The 23,928-nt window shown below is 37.0% G+C and overlaps 2 protein-coding genes across 2 annotated transcripts in view; one reads left to right on the top strand and one right to left on the bottom strand.

Moving 5' to 3' along the window:
* The window catches only part of LOC142339414 (cilia- and flagella-associated protein 184-like), a 64,577-nt gene extending 59,139 nt beyond the window's left edge, over positions 1-5,438 (top strand). Inside the window, exons 9-12 of the mRNA XM_075389435.1 lie at positions 742-861; positions 1,392-1,545; positions 4,219-4,295; positions 5,049-5,438. Coding sequence (XP_075245550.1) covers positions 742-861; positions 1,392-1,545; positions 4,219-4,295; positions 5,049-5,300 — 603 coding nt within the window. The 3' untranslated portion in view covers positions 5,301-5,438. The remainder of the gene's footprint in view (positions 1-741; positions 862-1,391; positions 1,546-4,218; positions 4,296-5,048) is intronic.
* A 6,511-nt stretch (positions 5,439-11,949) lies between these two features.
* LOC142340030 (uncharacterized) overlaps positions 11,950-23,928 on the bottom strand; it is a 64,681-nt gene continuing 52,702 nt past the window's right edge. The window contains exons 5-6 of the mRNA XM_075390428.1: positions 23,139-23,330; positions 11,950-12,400 (exon numbers count right to left, since the gene is read on the bottom strand). Coding sequence (XP_075246543.1) covers positions 12,075-12,400; positions 23,139-23,330 — 518 coding nt within the window. The 3' untranslated portion in view covers positions 11,950-12,074. The remainder of the gene's footprint in view (positions 12,401-23,138; positions 23,331-23,928) is intronic.

The raw sequence follows: 23,928 nt of genomic DNA, 5'->3' as shown, positions 1-23,928 counted from the left end.
AAATGGTTTTCCCAATTCCCTTATAGGCAGTTCTAGGTCACGTTTTTTGTTTAGTCAATGAAAATTCTTTGAATTGTACGTCAGGACTTGTCCTGCTATGTTTTTTTTCGTCGTCTGACGCTCTTTTTCGTTTTACATTTGTTTACTCAGCAAAGCTGAAAAAGTCAAATTATCTGAATGACTTCGTCCTCTCACTAACGGCATTTGCGCGCGTGACGTCATTTCTCGCTCGCTTTAGCAAAAGTTTTCAGGTTATTTGCGTGATTAGATTTTGATCATACGTGACTTACCTCACTCAATAAAATGAGTTTTGCACTTTAAAACAAGTTTAATTTGAATTTGTTCAAGGTCAAAGGAACTCATATGTGCAGTAGAGGTCCCTAATAAGAGGCTTCTGCGGAATGAATTTTAACAAGCTTTATTAATTTATCGCTGAATGTTTTTACCTAGTTTTTTGAGCGGCGTCGATTTTTTTTCAATTTATGTCTGTATCTGTTTCTATCTCTATTATATGGCACGCAGGTCTATTCTTTCGCAGCTATTCCGGCAATCTGCCGGCTATGTTTATTAATGCGAGGGATGCATTTCGTCTCGCCTAACGGCTGATTGACAGGAGGGTGATAATATTGTAAACGTTTTAAGAATATCTTTTGTATGGTCGTGTTTTAACATGAGAAAAGTGGGATGGTGATTCCGTGAAAATAATAGTTAACCATAGTGAGTGGGTTCTTGTCTTTACAGGAGATAGAGACGTACATGTTGAATGAACAGAAGAAAGACCAAGAGGTCAAGGCAGTCAGATTGGAGAACATCAAACTGAAGAATAGACTGCAGAAGAGGGAGAAACAACTGAAACAGAAGGTACCCGATACTACCTATTATAGAAATGCAATCAAAACAATAATCTTCTTTACTGTCTTGTTGACATCTTCCAAACAACGCGAATTAGTGCAAATTTGCGCTCGGTTGTCAGTAAAGATCACTGCCTATGTTCATACGTGTTCTCAATATTACCGCTGTGAATTACATTTACCCCTGTGAATAATGTTAAACCTGACAGTAATGTTGCCCCCGTGAGTAATGTTATCACAATATTACCCCTGTGAGTGATGTTAAAACGCTGCGCAATTTTGCGAGGATCTTAGGAAACACATCATAAGCATTTTTCTGTGCAGAGAGGTTCTTTTGTGTCGCGCGGATGACATTATCATCGAATATTTGCAAATTAGGTCAGAAAAAGATGGAGATTGTTTGTTTGACTTATCATGGATTTCAATCTTGTAAAGAGCGAAAATTGCGCTCTTAATTATTAGGGAGAGAACTAGCTTTCTTCTTGGCGTCTTATCTTTTTTCTAGATTTATAATGATAACATGAATATTTGTGCTGATAGGAGGAGTTGGCGGAAGGACTGCACCTGATAGACTTCGAGCAGTTGAAGATTGAGAATCAGACGTACAATGAGAAGATTGAGGAGAGGAACGAGGAGCTGAGCAAACTGAGGAAGAAGATCACCAACACTGTCGAGGTCCTCACTCATCTAAAGGGTCAGTACTTGCTTGTTACTCATAATGGCAATGGTATCTTTTAAATACAATGAGTAGTCCAAGATGAGTTTTCAAAGAGGTGTGGCCAACTTGTTTGTAAACAGTTTTGTAAAAGAAAACACTAAGCTAGATTTTGTTCAATGTCATGGTAATATCGTATTATTAATAGCCGCCGTCAGCCTCTCAACGGCTATTATTTAGGCGCTCTCCTTTTTTTTTACAATCCAAGAATTGGATTGTATTGGTGCTCTGTCTTTTTTAATAGCCGCGAAGCGATAGGGGGTATTATTGGGGACATCGTGGTGGTTGTTTCTCATTTGTCGTCTCCGTCGATGATTCTTGCGACCTGACTTCTTGAAATTGACGTTTTCAATTTAGTGACTTCTACTATTTTGCAGTTAAAGTTTGTGTGCGTGACGTCATTTGTTCTGCTTTTAGGTCAATTGCGTGACTTACATCACTGAAAAATATGACTTTTGAAATCACTTGATGAACTTTGAATTTTATGAACATTTACTAGTTAAAGATCAATAGTGTGCATCTAAGTAGTGCCAAAAGTATAAGCCCTAATTTTTGAGTATTAGTCTTGAGTTTTTGATTTCGAATATTAATTTTGAAAAACTCTATTAGGGCTCATAAAAATGGCAGTCCGAATCTAACCCAAAAAGCCTAGTGGTCTATTAATGGACTGGTGGTCAATCTTTCTATCTTATTTCTTTAGTTGTTTCAATTCATGGAAGGCGACAGGAGTCTATCGGGGATATTTTCCGGCAATCAATTTATCAAATCTCATGTATAAGAGCTAGCTCTAATGGTACTACTCTAAGAGGAGTACTCAAGAAGGCTTCGTTTCTCAGTGAGGTTCTTGATCTGTGACTTTTTTTTGACATTTTCCTGACATTTTTGGGAGTTAAGCTGCCAGGTACTGTTTAAATTTGTTCAATAATAGCCGCCTCAGCTTCGCAGCCGGTTATTATAGCGCTCCTATTTTTTCAATCCAAAAATTGAATGGTATTGGTGCCTTGTCTTTTTTTTGATGTTTGCTCACTTTTTTTATTACTTTGAGCTTTCAAAACGGGATAAACAGGTAAAGTTCGGCGGGCTTCAAGTTTCAATTTTTCGTTATTTTTCGATTTTTTGTTGAACCAGTCTGAAATTGACATTTGTATAAGTTGATGAAGGTATTTTGCAAGACATAATTACTTTTTATGACCATTCTAAGAGCTATGTGTTTTGGCACTAAAATCATAAACACGCAAATTTGGACAAATTTTGACAATTTTTTTTCAAATTTTTTTTGAAAATTTGTCATTTTTAGGCTTTTTCAGCTTCAAGGACCAAAGAACTTCTTTTTGGGTTTTATAATATGTTACTGCACAGTTTGGCAATTAAAGAGTTTTCAATTTTTAATGTCACGAGTTTTAGCAGTTTTTAAAATAAAATTTGCAGCTTTTGCCATCTTTTTTTATTAAAATTTTTCAACATCAAGTTTTTCCGGCACCATGGGCCCAGGAATCTCCTCTAGGGTTTCATAATAAGTTACTGCATAGTAGATAGAGGTAATGGATTGGTTATCAATATTTTAATAACACGAGTTTATTTGCACTTTTCTTGTTAAAATTTGAATGGTTATGAAAACATAAATATTACGAATTTTAGCACTTTTTATTAAAATTTGCAATTGTTTTCAATTTTTTTTTTAAAAATTTTTTGTAATTATCTGAGTTTAACGATCTTTACTGGCCAACTAAACCTTTTCATTTCTTGCAGATGGGTTACATGACAAAAGAATTGGCAGAGACAAAGAATTGACTTAAACAACTTTTTGCGAAATTTAGAATCTTTCTTTAGTTTTTTTGAAGCATTTGTCATATTTGTCAAAGAGTTTATCTACCTTTAGTGGATAATAATTCTCTTTTAAGGCCTGTGCGTGAGTTAATGAGTATATTGAATTTTATCATTTTTGCCCTTCCTTCAGGGTAAAAGCTTCAAAAGTTTTAGCAGTGATTATTTTTTTAAGTCTTTTTAGCTAGGATCTGTTCAATTGATCTGCTGGTCAGATACAATAGTCCTTAGTTTTTCATTCAATTATTTGGATTGTTCTTCAGGTCGTGTCCTGCTATGTTTTTTTTATTCGTTTTACCCATTGATTTCGTTTAACATAAGTTACGATTTTCACGCTTGACTTCTGACTTACGTCACTGACTGTTTCCACTGAATGGATTTTAATTTTTTTCGCGCATTGACTTACGCAATGTAGTGAATACGGTCAAAGTCAAAGAGTGAATTTAAAAGAAACGGGATGAGCATATAAAGCGAGGTCATTAAGTGATAATGCATTAGGTTATCAAAGTTCATTAAAGCGATTGCTGGCTGGCGTTATTATTATGATTAGTAGCCTTCAGTTTAGAAGCTGAATTAAGTGTAAATTTAGAATCTAACCGAATATGCAGAATTTACTCACCAAATATGAACACTTTGACACTTCGAAAAATTGTCAATTTCTTTCTCTTAATTTTTTCTTTTTTTCAATCTCAATGTGCGTCAAGCGGTTCAACGGCGGCTTTTTTCCGGGATTTTGCCGGCTATGTTTTATACTTGCTACAGTATCATGTAATTGAAGAAAACTTAGCTTAAGCATAAAAGGTTACATCGTTTCATTCTGTGTTATAGAGAAGCTGCAGTATATTCAGCAGGAGAATGGACAGCTGAATCAACAGCTGAAGGGATTGGATTCACAAGTGGCACAGGTTAACTACTGAGAGGCGACTTACGCTTTCAAACATTAAATCTTTGTGACTGGAGATTCCCATGTAGACTTCCCGAAAAGGATCATAAACAAGCTACCCTCGGCACTCATAAATGAGCTCTCGAACGAAGTTTGAAGCAATTATTGTAAACGTGTGTTTTTTTTTGCAAAATTTTTGCGTGACCGTTTCGAATTTTCGTTTTGCGTGGTCTAAACTTCTCTCTCATTCAGAATTTTAAGCCGCTGAACTCAAATTGTGGCAGTTTACTACTAAAATGTGCCAAAATTGGTGTCATTTTTTAAAACTATAAACCGTAATAGTGGTATATAATAACCTCTATGACGTCATTTGAAGTCCCGTTAGTGAATTTAGTTGACCTCTCCCCTCCTGGCTGAAGCAGGCTGCAATAGATTTGAACTTGCTCTAGTTGTTCGAGAGCAATTCTTCCGGCGTTAGTCAATTATGTTTTTGTATTGCAATATCATTGAACGGGATAAACTGGTAAAAGTCGAGCGCATCAATCCGCTGCGCAGTGTTGGTAGAGCTTTACTAGTTCTTGTTGATTTGATACTGCTGAGAAAGAGGATATTTTTATGATGTAAAGGGCTGTTTTGGTATAAGTCACGGACATAAGTCGGAAAAGCGCGTACATTATGGAGTCCATTAACTCAATTTTGGTGAATTTTGTTGAATACGGGAACGCTATTTTCATAAAATTGTTAATTGATCAACTAGGTTGTCTGTTTAAATTAGAAACGAGATGCTCTCACCAGAATCAAGCAGAACCGAGACAAGTTGCGTAACGAAAACCACGAGCTGAACAGACAGTGTGGTCTTTTGGGCAATGAAACACTCCTACGCGACTATGAAGAGAAGTACTCTGAGAGTGCTGATTTGAAAACACGACTGTCAGACCTGCGAGCTAGACACAGTGAACTCTCAATGAAATGTACAGGATATAAGAAGAAAATAGAAAACGCCAGGTCCGGAATCATGATTCGCTGAGAGACAGATTTACCAAACGTAGCAAGCGATTCGTAGTTCTTATCCTGCCATTATTTGTGTAAACATGCAAATATGTATGTATTGTAAATAGTGTGAAATATGTAACATGTATAATTATTATAGCCAAAATTGTTTTCAGGTATTTTGCTGGAGGTATACTGTTATTCGGTGTACTGTTTAATAGCCGCAAAGGGCCTCCGTTTTTTTGTCGTCAAGATTGTTGTTGCGACCAAATGACGCAATCACTTCAAACCTGCTTTTTACAATTCCCAGAATTTGAATTCTATTGGGGCGCTGTCTTTTTTACAGAACTGTTCTCACATTTTCATGATTTTTGAAGTCAAATTGGAGTAGTGATTTTGGTCACGCCGAAACAGGAAGTGGAGCGAAAAAGCGAGTTGTTTTGCATCGTGATTTTTTTAAATCTAATTTTGGATCGGTTTTTTTTCAAATGGTTTTCCCAATCCATTCATAGTTCATTCTAGATCTAGTTTTTTGTTCGAGCCAAATTTCTCTTTCTCGCTAGTGGTTTTTGTTCACATGCGGCATTTTGACATTGATTTTCAGTTTTTTTTTGAAATTTTTTTGATCTGATTTTTTTTTGGAAATTATTTTCCCAATTCACTCATTGTACGTTCTAGGTCTAGTTTTTGTTTAATCGATGAAAAATCTTCGAGTTGTACGTCAGGACTTCTCGTGCTATGTTTTTCATTCGTTTTCGACTGAACTGCATGCCTGATGTCATTTTTCACTCTTAGTGGAGATAGTTTTTTGTTCTTTCGCCGGATTGTTTTTGGTCACATGTGACTTAATGTTTTCCTTTCTCTCAAATTGACTTTTCTTCACTTTAATTCAAATAGATATGGCCAAGTGAGCGCGTGGCACTCTAAACGCTGTATTTGAGGGCAGCTAATAGAAACAGCAATAAGTTTGACAGATTCTTAAAATAACATCTAAGCATTTAATGAAAAGAGGTTTTTGGTCTGTTTTTCACTATCTTTTTGAGACTGCAGATCTACAAAGCTGTTTTGGCTATTTTCTGGTAATCTGCCAGCTCTGTTTTTAATTTCTCTCGAACAGAGTTTGTTGCAATTTTTTTTAGTCCTGAGTTTTTTGTGCTTGCTCTTAGAGCCTTACTAATCTCTGAGTATGCGATTCACCGAACCTGTGTAGGTACATAAATATATGGTGTGAATGGTGCTTCTCAAGAGTTTGACCCGTGCTCAACCCACTCCACCACTTCGTCCCCGCTCCCCAATTCCCCCCACCGCACTTCAAACTTCACCCCTCCACCTCATTCCACTCGTAATACCACACGCTAGACCCCCAGCACCACCAAGTTGCAGTTTTGTTTCGAATGTAGTTATTGACACGTCATTTTTTAAAAATCCAACCAAGAGTTTTTGTTAAGTTGTATCATTTCAGGGAAACTTTCTTCTGTATATTCAATTTTGGTTTGTCAACTCTAGATATTTTACATGGGAAGAGATTTTTCACTTGATATTTGCCTTCCATTCTGATTCAGTCGTTGAGGCTTTTCGGTTGTTGGCTCTTTATTTACAACTTTCAGGTCGTACGGCATCAATGCTGTATATTTAATTTACTTTTCTGTTTGTCACCCAAGTAGTTCGTATTATAGTCAACCATCAGAATCCCTTTTTTGGTGGTTGTGGCATTAACTTGTATCGGCAATATATACAAAAACTTCATCGCTGGGTTTGTAACAAAATTTTTTGAAAAGTTTCTGAAGATCTTGGCCAGAGTAATTTATACCAGATGGATTCCATTTTGTTCTGTTTCTGGAAAATGTTTTACTTGGTGTGGATTGAATTAATTTATTAAAAAGAGGCGTACGCATTTTTCATAGCGTTTGCACTTTGCTGTCTATGATAGTGGACACTGCTGTCTATCAATGCGGATTCTGTGTCTCTTCGGATGCCCAATTTCGTCTTTCTATGTGCCTTAGTATCTTATATCGATACTTGTTTGAGCTACATTACGTAGTTGATTTTAGGTTTGCAGGAATGCCTTCTCTTAGATATGTTCGACTTTGTCCCAGTGTCTACTATTTGCCTAAATTCCCCCAGTAATCTTCTCATGTGAACACTGATTGTTGCAAATAATTTGTCAAATACCCAAGATACGAGCGACAAGATCATCGTTTGAGTTATGACCATCGGAACTTATTTACTGGTCAATCTGCTGCGGTGAAGAATTTCGTCAGTAGCATTCCATTGGAGACCAAGTATTAACGATTTCTTGTGTTTGGCTCAACCTCGGCTTGCCTGTTATTGTAGGTTCTTTGACTACTTCGTTGTAGCTCACCCATTCTTTTGCTCAAATCCTTGTGTGGAGACGCTGTAACCGTTTGAACACTTGTATAACTTCCTCCGGCGTTTCGTCTTTGAGCAAGTTATATTTTCTTGCTGCTACGGGAAACTCATCTTCATTGTCGATGCGAACACCTTTTGGTGCGAGTTTCTTACAAGTGGAAGACATCCCAGCTCTGAAAACGTGACGCCAGTACTAATAATTTTGAATGTGCTCAATGATTAGAAATCAATAGAAATCGCTGTTAGAGATATCTAGCAGCTCGTGTTCTGTTCAAGAACCTCCACATGCTTAAACAATGATTCGATATCGGCCTTCAGGGCTCCTGGTCCTTCAAGAAATTTGAATATCAACTCATGCAGTAAATCAGTAGCTGTTATTAGTTTATCATTTACGCACAGTTCCTTATATTTTTGTGCAGCACTGCAAACGTGACAAGCTTTCCGTTTTTAAGAAAAGCAGCACAGTATTGTGTGGCAAGTACTATCCCTTTCCGAAAGTTTGCCGCGTGTCTGATTTCATTAAAATCTTTGCAAATTCCTTTTCACCGTCTGTATCTGTTGATCGTTGTTAAAAGTTAATCAGATTTGCTTTCTTTTGGAGTCGTCGTTTCACTCCATGGTTGACCAGCGCTAATCTCCAGTTGTTAGGTAGGTGGGACACGGGCTCATTACAAAAAAGCATTTCCACTACATACCGCTCACCAGTTAGGTTTTTCTTACTTGGACTGAGGGGCGCTTTTTTAGAACCATAGGTTTCTGTATCGCTCCAGCGGTGATTTTTTTTTCTACTTTTACGCCCTCTGTGAAGGCGAAAAAACAAATTTTTTCCCTGCTCTTGTCCGTTTTGGGTTAGGACAGTGGGAAATTAACTTTGTAATCGTATCTTGTGGTCCAATAGTCTGTGTAGTTCGTTGGCATCTTGACCTATAGTGATACCAACTTTTATCAACATGAAGTTTCCGTTGGAGTGGACCCTCATTTGTTTGAAACAGTTTCAGTTTCTTGTCATAGTTTGCATATCCCAATGAGACCGATTTCTGTGCAAACGCCTCAAAATATTGCAACATTGAATTTCATTTTACTTTGAGGCAAACTTTTCAGGTCATATTCTTCGTTCCGTGTATGCCAGATGTATTAAGCGTGTCGTCATTGCCTTGGGCTTGCAATTACTCCAGAACGCTTCGATCGTTATGCGATTCCATTGATCCACTAGTCTGATCCACTATCAAGGAAACCGTAAGTATGAAGCCTTCGACGCCCACTGAATTGAGGCAGGAAGTGTTTGGAGAATACTTGTAACTTCGTTTTGGATTTACTGTGCCTGAGCTCACGTTGAGCGCTCAATTTCCCTGGTCCATTTATATTTTAAGTGAAGCAGTCAGTTGTGTTTTTGGTACACCCATTTATTACATAAGCGTTGACATCGATTGCAATCTTACTGCATGCCCTTTCCTTAAGAGATCAATTAAACGAGCGTCGCTTTCTCACTGCAGCATACCGATTAGTATTATTCATGTTCTTGGACATAATTTGCAATGAGTGCCGTCAGCTAGCGGAATGTGATAGCTTTGCAATAGAGTTGTTTTGTAAAAGACAATCGTGTGTTAAAGCATGACTTGAATATTTTCTCTTTAAATGGCGTCTTCGTTGCGTTCTCCTTTGAAGGACTGAGAACCTTCATGCACAAGTCATTTGTCCTATCGCCTTTTCCAGAAGAATGAATCAGATCAGCGCGCTATCAGATCGCCTACGTAAAACAAATATTTCTCTGCTAATTGGAGACAACTTTTCTGCAGCGAGTTGAAGTGCTGCGCGTGATTGAAAATGGCCATCGTTTTGGTATTGCTTCAACACGTTAATGATATTGCGTAGGATTGATTATTGAGTAATGAATTACATGTAGTGAAACATGAGTTTCTTGGGTTGGTGTTTAAGCAGCGCTCTCTTTAGGGAGTTGCCAATCGATCGTGGCATGCCAAGCTTGTATTATAGTTTGATGACTTGATTGTTTAATAACTCTGAAAATTGCATACCCGATACGATTTCTTTTTACTGCTCAACGGCGTGTTGAAAGAATGTTGCCATCGAAATAGCTGTTTAATGGGTTTTGTCTTTAAGGAATTTCCTTGACCGCGAGTTAAACTAATGCTCCCTTACTTGATGATCGTGGCTTGAGTAACGACTCGCGAGCAATTGTTACCCGCGTTTTTGCGTTGTTTTGCGTTGTTTTTGGAGCAGTCGCAATTATGTTTGCGTGTTTTCCTAGGCTTGTCTTTTCAGTCAAGCCAAGAGAAAACAAATCTGTATCCTGTCTCTTTCATTTGAATGGAAATGAACTTCGTGTGCTCTGAGCAGCATCATTGTCTGAATCTGAGCCCGTTAGTCTGAGGTCTTCCTTTTGGTACTGAACAATCATCAAAACTAGGCAGCTCTAACGCAATCTCCCCTCCGTTAATTTCAAACTGTTTCTTCAAGTGATGCTAGGATGAAAAGGCCCTTTCCAACGCAACACGTTTCACAGCTTTCTAACTTGGCTTCTTCAAGTTTTTGACCCGTTGTGCTAGTTTTCTTACTTTTCTCAACTGAAGAACAAAAGTTCTGTCATATTGGTTGTTAATTGTTTGCAGCTGGCTGTGCTGCGTTCGTCTCAAGAGTTGATTGTCTTTGCTAATTGGACCGACCCTGTTTCTGTCCATGGATACATGATACTTTGCATTGCCCTGAAGAATTCTCGTTGTCTTGTTTTATGATTGCAAAAAAATTCCAGTAACTTGATTTTTCACTCAGTTGTTCGACGTGATTGTCAATCACTTGTATCTGCTGATAGCTTGTTCTCCGGTGTCACTTTTGAATTATAGCGCCCTCTTTTGTTTTTTTTTTCGAAGCTGCTATGTGCAGTTGTCAATATGTTTTTCTAGATCGCAGTGACACCGTTCTCTTCTGAAACTTTATCTGCTTTATTTTTAGAGTTACATGGAAACTTGAATCTGATACCATTGGTTAAGACCAGTTCTTCAAAATCCGTTTGTACTATATTTGGTACAGATCAAATAATACAGGAACTCTTTATTTATATCAGTTCAATCTTAAGGGAAATAAATCGAAGGCAGAGATTTATAGCAAAGACCCGTTTTTGCAAAAAATCTTAGAGCACAGACCAACTTAAGTTTAAATTAGAAAATTTTTGCACTCGCGAGCAGAAACAAGTAACAGTAAAATTACAGTGCAAGTAATTTGTAGATTTGGAACGCCATAAATATTAATTCACTGCTGAAGAATATTTCGAGGAATACATGACAGGAACAAATTTTTTGCTCAACAATATGCAGAAAACAGGCCACGAAAACCGCGAATCTTACCAAACCAATCAACCGAAAAAAAATTAAGGTGATTTTTACTCGTTAACTGATGTAAGAAGTGCGGTTTTTGGGATTTTAGCAGTGAATTTTTTTCTCACTGCTTTCTTCGATGAAATACAACCATCCAAACTACCTCAGAGATATTCGTTGTTACTATACATAGGGGATCGCTGACTATGAGTTTGAATTGATTTGATGAATAACTCTATGTTCCGTTGAAAATTCACTACTTTTACGATAATTTTCTAGAGAACGAACCTGCATCAATTTTTTTTGATGTTTTAGACCTCACATAGGTAGGGGATCTCTGACTATGAGTTTGATTTTTGATCTCATTTGACGCAGAGGCTGTAACGAAGCACTTTTTTAAAGAAAATTATATACGTTTTTTTACTAAAAGAATTCGCTAAGAATTGCATATCACCGCTAAGAAATTCACAGCTAAGAAAAGCACAAAAATTCACCGATTAATTTATCAAATTTCACCGCAGAAAGTATTGCAAAAATCATGTAAAAATAGCGGTAAATGCGTTGAGTGCTGTAAGAAAAAAACTGGCCGCTAAGAACCTCCGCAAATCTTACAAACATTCACCGCTAAAATTACGAAATATCTCCATCGCAGAAGAAACTGCAATTCTTAGCGGAGAATTTTTTCGTTCACCGTATTCAACGCTAAAAATTGCAGTTCTTACATTTTCAGAGATTTTTAGCGTTGACACCTCTACCCGGGTTTTCACGTCAGCTAATATTCCGGACACCAAACCAATTATTATAACCGTTCCTTCGTTGTCATATCCCACACAAGGCCTTTTTACATGTATTAAGATACTTTCTCTGGCACTAAAAGGTACATGGACCAAAGGGTCTACTTAATTCGGAAGTCGCGCTGGTTCAATGCCTTGTAGACTTTCATTTCATTTATTCCAGGTTTTGAAGTGACGCTTTTCAAAATTGTATTCAATAAAATATTAAGTTTAAATGTTAAATAATATAAGCTCGATTATGTCCTGAGAAACTATGCAATTTGTAGTGGCAGGGCTATCTTCAATTTGAATAATCGTTTTTAAAGTTGAGGTAGAATGCTAATGGTAGTACATTATTGGAACCGTTGCTCTGACTGGCTTCGGGTTCGTAGTAACCAGAGAATTGACAAATAGGTTCTTCCACCCATCACAGTTGGTCCTCTGTGCCAGGAAAACCTCCCCAATCGCAAAATCGCTTGCAATGGTCAATGGTGGCCTGGACATCAGTTTGAAGTGTATAACTGATTCCTCGATCATGCCTCTGGGCATTTTGAGGTCGAATGTCTCGTTGTAAACAGGCGTGAAAGTCTCTGCCTGTACTTCTGTTTGCATCCTGTCAACTAAGTCACCCATGTACTCGTGGTAGATCCTCACAAGGGTATCACCTAAAACAGATGGCGGCCTACTTTAGATTGAATACTTTAATCAAAGTGTATAAGTGCCTAAAAATTTTTTGACAAAATTTTTTATTGTCTTTTATCCCCCTCACAATGTTATTCTGCAAGATCCCTTAATCGTAACGTTGTTCAGCAGGTAATGCGAATCTACATTTCTAGCGGCAACTGATTATAAAATGGTTTTCCATCAAACTGCGTTCGCTCGACTTCGAGTTTGGGATCCAAGAATTCATTGTGGGGTAAAGGCAACTTAATTTGAACATGAAATTTAATTGCGATTACTTAACGCTTTTTTTCTATTAGGGGAGTGGAATCAGGTGCAACTTCTGTGGAAATTGACCTGTACTGGATTTCAGCTCGTAAGTGCAGGCCTAATGGGTAAACCGTTGCGCCAATTGGTCTAATGCTCTCGAAATTGGGCATTTGGTTTAAAATGGACAATGGTTAATATTTGCTGTTGTCTGAATTGGTCTGCGGGCAAATGATAATTTTGTTGACTTTAATTAACATTAAAAACTTACCTTCAGATTCCTTAAATTTTGTTCATTTATTGTTCTTTATTAAACTAAGAAAATATATACACTTTCCAGTCTGATTCGAAATAAATTTCCTGGTATTACAAATCTGCTACCTTTGTCGAAACTGATGTCGTGATTTTGCCTTAAATTTACAAGCTCGTTGGGGGGGGGGGGGGGAAGACCATACTCCGCTTAAGCAGCAAACTTTTAATGTTAAATATTTATTGAACACCACAGATTTGATGACAAATTATGATCCCAAATATGGCTGCCACAGTAAAAATAAGTTCATTCATGAAATTTTCAACGCACAAACATTCTCGTGGGTTTGCTTGTAGTTCGACCAAAGTTATAAAAGTTTATAGTTTTTTTGAGACACGGGATCCTTTAGAATTATGAAATGTTGAAAATCAAAAATACATTTGGTTTTTGAACTAGAAAGCAAGTCACCATTCTTTTGAACTTTCAGCGTAGGAGCATTAAAAAACATTTTTTGTTGTTTGCGGGTGCACATTAGAAGTCCGTAAGTGTGAAGCAATGATTCGATTCGCAGTCAACGAATAAATTGTTTGCTGCCTTCTTTATTGAGAAAATAGCAAAAAAATGGCATTTGTTCAATTATAGTTGTGAACGATCTAAGGAAGGATGTTTTGAAAAGTCGTAACAATGATTGATTTCGAAGATAGACGTTGTTCGAAGAAGTACACTTTCAATTGCCGCGAAATAACACTTCATCACGACATTTGACAACAGAATAAACAAAACAATTAGCGTATTGCGTGGACGAAATCACTAACTTTTTTGTGCAAAACCACTAATTGTAACGCTGTTCAGCTGGTAAGTCGAATCTATATTTCTAGCGGGAACTGATTATCAAATGATTTTCCATCAAACTGCGTTAGCTCGACTTCGAGTTTGGGATTCGTAAATTCATTGTGGGGTAAAGGCAACTATTAATTCGATCGAACATGACATTTGCTTGAGATTACTTAACGTTTTTTCTCTTAGGGGTGGAAGCAGACACAACTACTGTGAAGATAGACCAATAGTTTTACTTGCAAGCCTATTACGTGCTAATCGCTGCACGATCTGATCTGATTCTCTTGAATATGTCCATTCAACTATTGTAAACCGTTTTCCTGTGCTCTGCTGTTACGTAGTAAATGAAAGAATATTAGTCAATCAGAATCGAGTATTTCTAAATAAGAAATAGGCATATAAGTCGTTCCAAATAAGAGTAAAATACGTTATAATATATAATTATAAAGTTCCGAAAAAGTTCAATTAACCTAATTTTAAGTAAATATAACCACGATATGTATCGATTAAGCTTGTTTTCGGCTTAATATTTTTAGGCCAGCTAGACAATTGTTGAACGTTTACGAACCGATTTTGTCGTCAATAACATCAGACAAAAAACCAGTAAAAGAGCATCAAAAATAACTTTGCCGTCTAAGTTCCACTTGTTGTCTTGATCTTATTAATTCTGACACGTTGTTGAATTGTACGTCTTGAGGCTTGTACGTTGTCTTATTGACCCTTGCTTGAAAGATACGTTGCTTTATAATATAGCGAGTTGAATTCACATTCGAGCTTCAGTTTTCACTGAGTTAACATTGGTGCCGTGATCCTCACTGGAAGAAGCAGATTTACAAATTTAAAATCAACTTAGTTCGAATTTGGAATTTTGATAAATGCGGTTGCTAAATTGTTCCCGCGGAGGCGCAAATCCGGACTGTTGTTACCCGAATTATCCCAAGCTGCGTGTTTCTTATTGCCTGAAGTTGTCAATTTGTTATAGGTCACATCCGTGCCAACAGAATTATTCTTAAACGCTCCCTGTGGACAACCTTTTGGAACCACACGAACAAATACCCTTTTTAAAAAAAAAAATAGCAGAGCTGGCACTGATTAACGATCACCGGAGTCAGTAACCCTGGTATCCGGACAAATTTAGAGGAAGCCCTCAAGACGTTTGACTGGGTCATCTTCATTAGAACGGGTCAACAAAAAAAGGAACAAACTCCAAAAAAGTTGTAAGAGAGAACATTAATGAATTTTTGCTCATTTATGTGAATTAATTTGATTTATCACCTAGACGGCAAGCTTAACCCCTCGCAATTTTTCTGATGGTGGTAGTTACGGACGACTTTTTCATCACCATTGGACGTTGTCATCATTGAAGCCCCATAAACAAAATTTTTGAGGCAAAAAACATCTATTTTGAAAATTTTTGGTAGATTTAGCAAAAATTCCAAAAGGTTGATATAGTCGGTCGTATATCAAAAAATAACCTCTGATATAGAGAAATTTGAGAAAACATTTGAAAATCGCGGAGTTCTTAAGATTTCCGTTTTGAAAATCGTGGAATTCTTAATTTGAGATTTCCGTATTGAAAAAAGCGGAATTCTTAAGATTTCTTTAGCTAAAATTTTCAGTTTTCAAATTTTTAAATCAATTTTGAGGCAATTCAAAAAATTAAAAAATTATTACCGAATGTTGATAAACCGCATTTTCGGGCATAAAACTGTCCAGTTTAGTGGATTACCGTTCCGTATTCAAGAAATTAGAGAAAAACTGGACAAAATCATAAACTTTTGACAAGTTGTCAAAAAATCAATTTCAACAAGAAGGTTCGTTAGTTGAGTGAAACTCAATACACAGAAAAAGTTGTGAAAATTTTCACAACCTCCGGCCTACAGAAAATTACCGAGTTCCCATAATTCTTTCCGTGCCTCGTTTATGTACCGTTTCGCCCGCGTTTTTTTTTTGCCCTTCCACTCTTAATTTTCCGTGTTCGTTTTTTTTTCAATAACGTCGCTCTCTCAAAACTTTGCTTTTCGTTTTCTCCGTCTACTTTTCCGGATTTCGATGTACTACGTCATATGTGATGAAGTGTGTTGTTGTTTCTGCTGTAGTATGTTGAGTATGATAATATGCTGGTTTGTTGTTTAGGTCTTTTAGCTTTCTAGGGTGTGACTTAAGTTTATTCTCGAGTTACGGCTGGATTGTTTCTTGACCTCTCTAACTGTCATAGTCCACAAACACACTTTTGTAATTTTTCTAAATTGATTTGTAGCTTGTTGAATATTGTTAGTATGATGATTGGTTGTTTTGGTTTGGGTATTGCTGGGGTGTGACTTAAGTTTATTCTGGAGTTACGGCTAGTGAATTTCTCGACCTTTTCATCGTTTTAGTGTACTATTGCCTTGCCGTATTTTAATTTGTTGTTATAATAACCCCCATAATGATTTTTGCTAGATTGTCGTGCAGTAGCTTCTCTCCTTCTTCTTAGTGTGTGACTCAAGTTTGGTCTGGAGTTACGGCTAGGTTGTTTGGTTGAGTTTTTATGCTGTGGTCTGCTAACATAGTTTTTTCTGACCTCATTTCCCGACCGTTCTCTCCCCACCGTCCCGTTTCATTGCATTGCTCGTTTCTCGCTCAGCTTCCCTCCGTCCCGTTTCCATTCCGTCGCGCACTGCTCGCTCGACTTCTCGTCTGTCACGTTTCCGTTTCGTCGTGCGTTGCCCGCTCGACTTCCCGTTTGTCCTTCGTCTCCCGGCGCGTTAGGCGCATAGTGTTCAGCGCTCCACGTCTGTTTTTGTTGAGCACTGTGTGCTGGACGATCCTTTCTGCTCTTTGAGCGGTTTGTCTTACAGACTGTCTACAGTGTGCTGTGTTTTTGGTGTCTTTTGTGTTGGGTTTGTTTTGCGTGGATTTGGTTTGTTTGAAGTGTGCATATAATAGATAACCGTGTGCAGTGGTAGTTTTGCTGTTTTTTTGGAAATAATAACATCGTGATGTCTAAAGGTCTTGATCAAAAAGTCAAAAAGTTGTACGCAGCCAGGTCAAAGCGTGAGGCTGATTTGGATGCTATATATGAAGATATCCTTTACTGTATAAATAGTCATTGTAGGCGAGTGAAAGTTGAACGCCTGGTAACAAAGTGCAACGAGGCCTTTATGACTGTTGTAGACAAAAATAAAGACCTGATTGCATTTGCTGGAAAAACAGAAGATCCAAGTGCACTTGTTCCTTCATTAGAGTCTTACTTGGAGGCAATGACAACTAAGAACGACAAGATACTCACTTCAGCGCGAAACTACATCAACTTGGCTGATGATAAAGTGAGTGAGTTTCAGGAACCGAGGGATTCCATTCGTTCTAGAGTTTCCTCACTGATTGCCTCGTTAAAAACATCTATTCAGCGTAAACATGATTACGTAATTGCTAACATGAAGAGCGAGGAAATAGAAAAACAGAATGAGGCAGCCTTTCGCCTCGCTAAACAGAAAAAGCAAATGGAATTAGATGAACTGGAGGAAAGCAACAGGAAGCGATTGGCAGAGACATGACGTTTGATTAAGATTACTTAACGCTTTTTCTCTTAGGGGTGGAAGCAGACGCAACTACTGCGAAGATAGACCAAAAGCTTTACTGTGCCAAAACTTTGCTTTTCGTTTTCTCCGTCTACTTACCCGGATTTCGATGTACTACGTCATATTTGATGAAGCATGTGTTGTTTCTGCTGTAGTATGTTGAGTATGATAGTATGCTGGTTTGTTGTTTAGGTCTTATAGCTTTCTAGGGTGTGACTTAAGTTTATTCTCGAGTTACGGCTAGTGAATTTCTCGACCTTTTCATCCTTTTAGTGTACTACTGCCTTGCCGTAATTTAATTTGTTATATTAACCCCCATAATGAATTTTGCTTGATTGTCTTGCAGTAGCTTCTCTCCTTCTTCCTAGTGTGTGACTTAAGTTTGTTCTGGAGTTACGGCTAGGTTGTTTGGTTGAGTTTTTTTGCTGTGGTTTGCTAACGTACTTTTTTCCGACCTCATTTCCCGCCCGTTCTTTCCCCACCGTCCCGTTTCGTTGCTTTGCGAGTTTCTCGCTCAACTTCCCCTCCGTCCCGTTTCCGTTCCGTCGCGCACTGCTCGCTCGTTTTCTCGTCTGTCCCATTTCCGTTGCGTTGCGCGTTGCTCGCTCGACTACCCGTCTGTCACGTTTCCGTTTCGTCGGGCGTTACTCGCTCGAATTCCCGTTTGTCCTTCGTCTCCCGCCGCGTTAAGCGCATAGCGTTCAGCGCTCCACGTCTGTTTTTGTTGAACACTGTGTGCTCGACGGTCCTTTCTGCTCTTTGAGCGGTTTGTCTTACAGACTGTCCACAGTGTGCTGTTTTTTGGTGTCTTTTGTGTTGGGTTTGTTTTGCGTGGATTTGGTTTGTTTGAAGTGTGAATATAATAGATAACCGTGTGCAGTGGTAGTTTTGCTGGTTTTCGGAAATGATAACATCATGATGTCTAAAGGTCTTGATCAAAAAGTCAAAAAGTTGTACGCAGCCAGGTCAAAGCGTGAGGCTGATTTGGATGCTATATATGAAGATATCCTTTACTGTATAAATAGTCATTGTAGGCGAGTGAAAGTTGAACGCCTGGTAACAAAGTGCAACGAGGCCTTTATGACTGTTGTAGACAAAAATAAAGACCTGATTGCATTTGCTGGAAAAACAGAAGATCCAAGTGCACTTGTTCCTTCATTAGAGTCTTACTTGGAGGCAATGACAACTAAGAACGACAAGATACTCACTTCAGCGCGAAACTACATCAACTTGTCTGATGATAAAGTGAGTGAGTTTCAGGAACCGAGGGATTCCATTCGTTCTAGAGTTTCCTCACTGATTGCCTCGTCAAAAACATCTAGTCTGCGTAAACATGATTACGTAATTGCTAACATGAAGAGCGAGGAAATAGAAAAACAGAATGAGGCAGCCTTTCGCCTCGCTAAACAGAAAAAGCAAATGGAATTAGATGAACTGGAGGAAAGCAACAGGAAGCGATTGGCAGAGACATGTTGTTTGCTGCCTTCTTTATTGAGAAAATAGCAAAAAAATGGCATTTGTTCAATTATAGTTGTGAACGATCTAAGGAAGGATGTTTTGAAAAGTCGTAACAATGATTGATTTCGAAGATAGACGTTGTTCGAAGAAGTACACTTTCAGTTGCCGCGAAATAACACTTCATCACGACATTTGACAACAGAATAAACAAAACAATTAGCGTATTGCGTGGACGAAATCACTAACTTTTTTGTGCAAAACCACTAATTGTAACGCTGTTCAGCTGGTAAGTCGAATCTATATTTCTAGCGGGAACTGATTATCAAATGATTTTCCATCAAACTGCGTTAGCTCGACTTCGAGTTTGGGATTCGTAAATTCATTGTGGGGTAAAGGCAACTATTAATTCGATCGAACATGACATTTGCTTGAGATTACTTAACGCTTTTTCTCTTAGGGGTGGAAGCAGACACAACTACTGTGAAGATAGACCAATAGTTTTACTTGCAGGCCTAAAACGTGCTAACAGGTGCACGATCCTATCTGATTCTCTTGAATATGTCCATTCAACTATTATAAACCCTTTTCCTGTGCTCTGTTATTTTTGGTGAATGCATCTCTGTAGCCACGTTTAGATGAAAAAGCAGATCTTCCTGTCTGGCTATCTGAAACTCAAAATAAGCTAGTTCTACCTTAGGCAAATCCCGCTCAACCTTTTAGCATTCTGCATGATGAATGGATTATGGATCAATAATTTACACAAACAATTATACTGTATTTTACATGAGTATACATACGAAATCTTTAATTCCTCTCGAACGACGTTTGAAGCAATTATTGTAAACGTGATGCACTTTTCATGCAAAATTTTTCACACTTCAGTTCCTCATTTTTGAACTATCTAAGTTGCTTTCGTTTGTTCGCGAATCAAGTGCGCTGCTATAAGCGGGTTTGATCGAACGGAAAGCAAGGCCAATACAGCTTAGTGATAAAGATGTCAGACTGCCAACCTGTAGGGCAGTGGCTCAAACACCTTACGGTTGTCTTTTATGCACCCAGAAGACTTTTTTAAGCTGCAGCCCCTCTGTATTAAATTGTCTCGGGGTGTCATTTGAGAACAATTCATCTGACGTTAGTCGGTTTATGCTTAGATAGGTTTTCGGTGTGGAAGATGTATTCTATTTTTTTCTCAAAAAGTTTGGTTTAATATTTCATAGTTAACCAAACGTTACACGTTGTTTGACCAAAGCAATTACTTCAACCCAATAAATTTTTTAGAATTCTATTATAAAGAGCTCAACTTTGGCAATTGGACCGTCTTATTGAATATGAGATAAGGAAAACATTTAAGAGCGTGAAAAATTCAGCTCTTCCCGGATGACTCCTATTAAAAAAAACTATTAAATATTTGGGCTCTGAAGCAACTAAACTTCAATTGTGTTTGAACTTTGTGCTTTTCCTATTCTCTATTTGTTTTGACTGTTTTATGTCTCGTTGTGATTTCTAATCCTTTGTTTTTTTCGCTGATGAAGAGCTTCGTGTTAGACTATTTCAAACTACTATCGCTCATTTTACTTAGAATTGACCAGAGCAATATCAACATTCAATTAAATCTTGATAGAGAATTCTTTTATAAAAAAGAGAAAAACATTGTTAATTCCTTTGTGTATGAACCATAAAATACAGAACATAGTTTAAAGGCAATGTAGTGTTAAGATTTATAAGTGAAACAAACGTCACATATTGTGAAAGTTTAAAATTGTATTTTATTTACAATGTTAAAATATCGACAAATTAAGAGAGATGAATTTTTTTGAGAAAATTTTTTTAAAATGTTAATTCAATTAACATTTTCGAGAAAAGAGAAAAGCTTAAAAAATGCTAATCCTCCAATTAATATTTCTTAGAAGAATAAATGACGCCATAAAATTAAGTCAATTTAAGATTGAACTTGAAAGATTTGAGATTAGAATTCAATTCAGAAACCGTTGGGTCTTTTAGAAACTTATTCCAGAAGTGATTTTTCATTGTAATTCTGAGAGCCCGCTTTTTAGGGATATTCCGCCGCAAGGCGAGAGGTAAATCGTTATAACTCAATTGCTTTTTTGAAAAACAGTTTTGTATTATGTTTGTTTTTTGGTTTGCACCAAATGACAGCTTGTTTGTACGGTCTTTCATTTTAGCACTTAGGGTGGCTAACTTGAGTTCATCGAAAGCTGGTAGATCTGCTTTTAGAAGCTTTATAAAGTATATAATAACCCGATACTTTATGAGGTATTCTACTGGTAAGATTTTGTGTTTGATTTTGAGATCAGTGGTCCTGTCATATTTGGTTCTATCGAAACATGCCTTTATCCCACAGTTCAGTTGTTTATTTAGAGTAACTCGAAGTCATTTTTTAAGACCTGAGAACAGAACAATTGAGTACTGCAGGTGACTTAAAACAAGAGCGTTCAGTGAAGCAGATCTAGTTTTTTCTGGAAATATATTTTTGATGGAAAAATTGACCTTTATGCCTTCAGCCATTTTTGTTAGTACATTTTTTTTATTTCTTCATCGAAAGAAAGATTACAGTCAATATTACATTCAACTTTTTTCTTGAGAACTGTACATCAATTAACAACTATTTATTTGATTTTGTTCATTTTAGGGGCTCCAAAAATAATGAATTTGGTTTTGCTTTCATTTACATTTAACTCATTTTTCGTGAAAAAGAGAATGAGTTTAGCAAAACTTTTTTCAAGATGTAATTTTGATTCAGAAATTGTTTTTCCACTGCAAAAGATGAAAGTATCATCAGCGTACTGGATTATATTAGAATTCACATCAGTATCATCTTTCATATCCTTTACATATATGTTGAAAAGCAGTGGGCCTAACACAGTACCTTGTGGTACTGCACGGTTTAAGTGCTATCCAATTTGATTCATAATTCAAGAATTTGACTTTTTAAAAACCGTTTTCTAGATACGATTTTAGAATTGTATTTGCTTGTTCACTAAAACCTAAAAGTTTAGTTTTGTGCAGAAGAATAGGATGTGATATCGAATCAAAAGCTTTTGATAGGTCTAAAAAAGCTCCTGTAACGATGTTTTTTTTAACGAGATCATATCTAATTTTTTCAGTGCAATTTAAAAGAGCATCTGTAGTTGACACTCTTTTCTATATCCAAACTGGGTTGTTGCAAGCATTTTATTGTTCTCTAAATAAGCTAATATTTGATCTCGAAGAAGGATTTCGAAAATTTTAGCTAGAGCTCCAGCAAGCGAAATTGGTCGATAATTTATCGGATCTTCAGGATCATCTTTTTTGAAAAGAGACAAAAAATGGGCGCGCTTAAGGTCGTCAGGAAAGGGTTATTCAGTTGATAATTGGTTAAACAAAAAGCCAGGTTCAGCGATGTTCTCTTGCATCTTTTAAAGCCTAAGCTGGAATGAGTGATGGACCCAACAGTTTTTTTACATTTAAATTGTTGAGTATATGAAATATCTCCGTGGTTGTCGTATACCTGAATATAAATTTGTTACTGTAGTGTGCCGCATTATTACAGAATTGATACTGTTCTTTTCTACCAAAATATTCACCTAACGCTGAAAATTTATAGTTGAAAATTTAGTTATATTCTGCAATCCCACTTGTCTCTTTCTATTATGAATTTAGGAAAATTGTTGAAAACAGCTCTGCAGTTCTTTTCCGGTTACTTTTATATTAATAAAAAATCTAATAAAACTTTTGGACTGTCGTATACCAAATCAGCTTCAAGTGCATAAGAACTGTTTTTTTCTATTTAGGAGTTTTGACTTTTATTTCCAGATGTGACTAATCACCCTTTGTTTTGTTGTTAAAGTGGAGCCTCCTGACAGGTTATCTCAAACTTAGTATAAGCTTGTTTTACATTGTTTGTTCCCGCTCAACCCTCTATCATAATGTAGATTAATATTCTTTTGTTCCATCGATAAATATGGCTCCATTTCATAGCTAACCAAACGGTAAAACTTTGCTCGACCAAAGCAATATCATCAATCCTATAAATCATAAACTATTTAGTTCCAAGATAAAGAATTCATAATTTCTGCTATAATAATTTTAATCAAATCAGTTCATAGAATCCCCGAACTTCAGTTCATTTCACGATGCGATCCAGCTAATAAAGGCCTCAACATAACCATGTCTGCCAACGTCTCTGTTTTATTATTCATTTTCGCAGCGCTTGTTGGACCGCGCATTTAAGTTAGTTAAATTAATCATTTGATAATGTAGTGAAGCACCAGATCATAAAATCATACTCGCTCACGGTTTAGTTAGGTTCCTCAACATATTATATGTAGCACAAAAACTTGAGCTAATTTGCATTTCAATTTGATAGCTTACCCGGATCTTCGTGTGAAGGGAGAATGTTTGCAGAATGGAGTGTGACTGTGAGACACCCATGTTGTAATTTGTAGTACATTTCAATGTCAAGTGTCCCAACTTCATAAAATTTGCCATACAAATACGCCTCCTTGTCAACAATTACGACATCTTCTGCTCTTTTGTAGTGCGAGAAGTCAATTTTTATTTGCCCTAAATGGAAAGATATCAGTTGCAGCAATGTCGCTAGTTGTAAATTCAGTTCTCCTGCTTTTGGAAAATGATCAAAGTTTGAAATTTGCCACCGTCTGATTTGTCCAGGAAAAATTCTCATCTCATTGAAAACACTAACAATTGGATCTTTCAAAAAATAAAGGAACATGTTTGTGTATGGTACAGAGTGCAGTCAGTCTATGAGTGCCGATGGATCAGATGCTTTTATGGAGCATTTTTTTTAGCTTTACAACAGAAATTAAATCTTTAAAATTTGTTACTCAGAATTGCAAATCCCAGTGAGGTTAGATTTGATTTTAAAAACAGAAAATGCTACACGATATGCTTCGCCTTATTTAATTATTCAGTAATCTCGCTGTCTTTGTTTAAAATCGAAGCACTTTATAGTAAGTCTTAAAGTTCCAAAGCAAGCGAACGTTCGAAAAGCTGGGGGCATGCAACTCTGCACGTATTAAACTTACTTTGACCTTGGAAAAGTTCGATAGCGTTGCAACTTTAGGGGACTGACTAAAATCTAAACTTTGATGCACTAATGCATCAGCCATTGGTTCTCTTAGACAGCAATCTGTACCGTACA

This window comes from Convolutriloba macropyga, chromosome 5 (assembly GCF_964194025.1).
Source record: "Convolutriloba macropyga chromosome 5, txConMacr16.3, whole genome shotgun sequence".
Lineage (NCBI taxonomy): Eukaryota > Metazoa > Xenacoelomorpha > Acoela > Convolutidae > Convolutriloba > Convolutriloba macropyga.
Note: the sequence above shows the minus strand (reverse complement) of the source record. Positions and strands in the feature narration are given on the sequence as shown.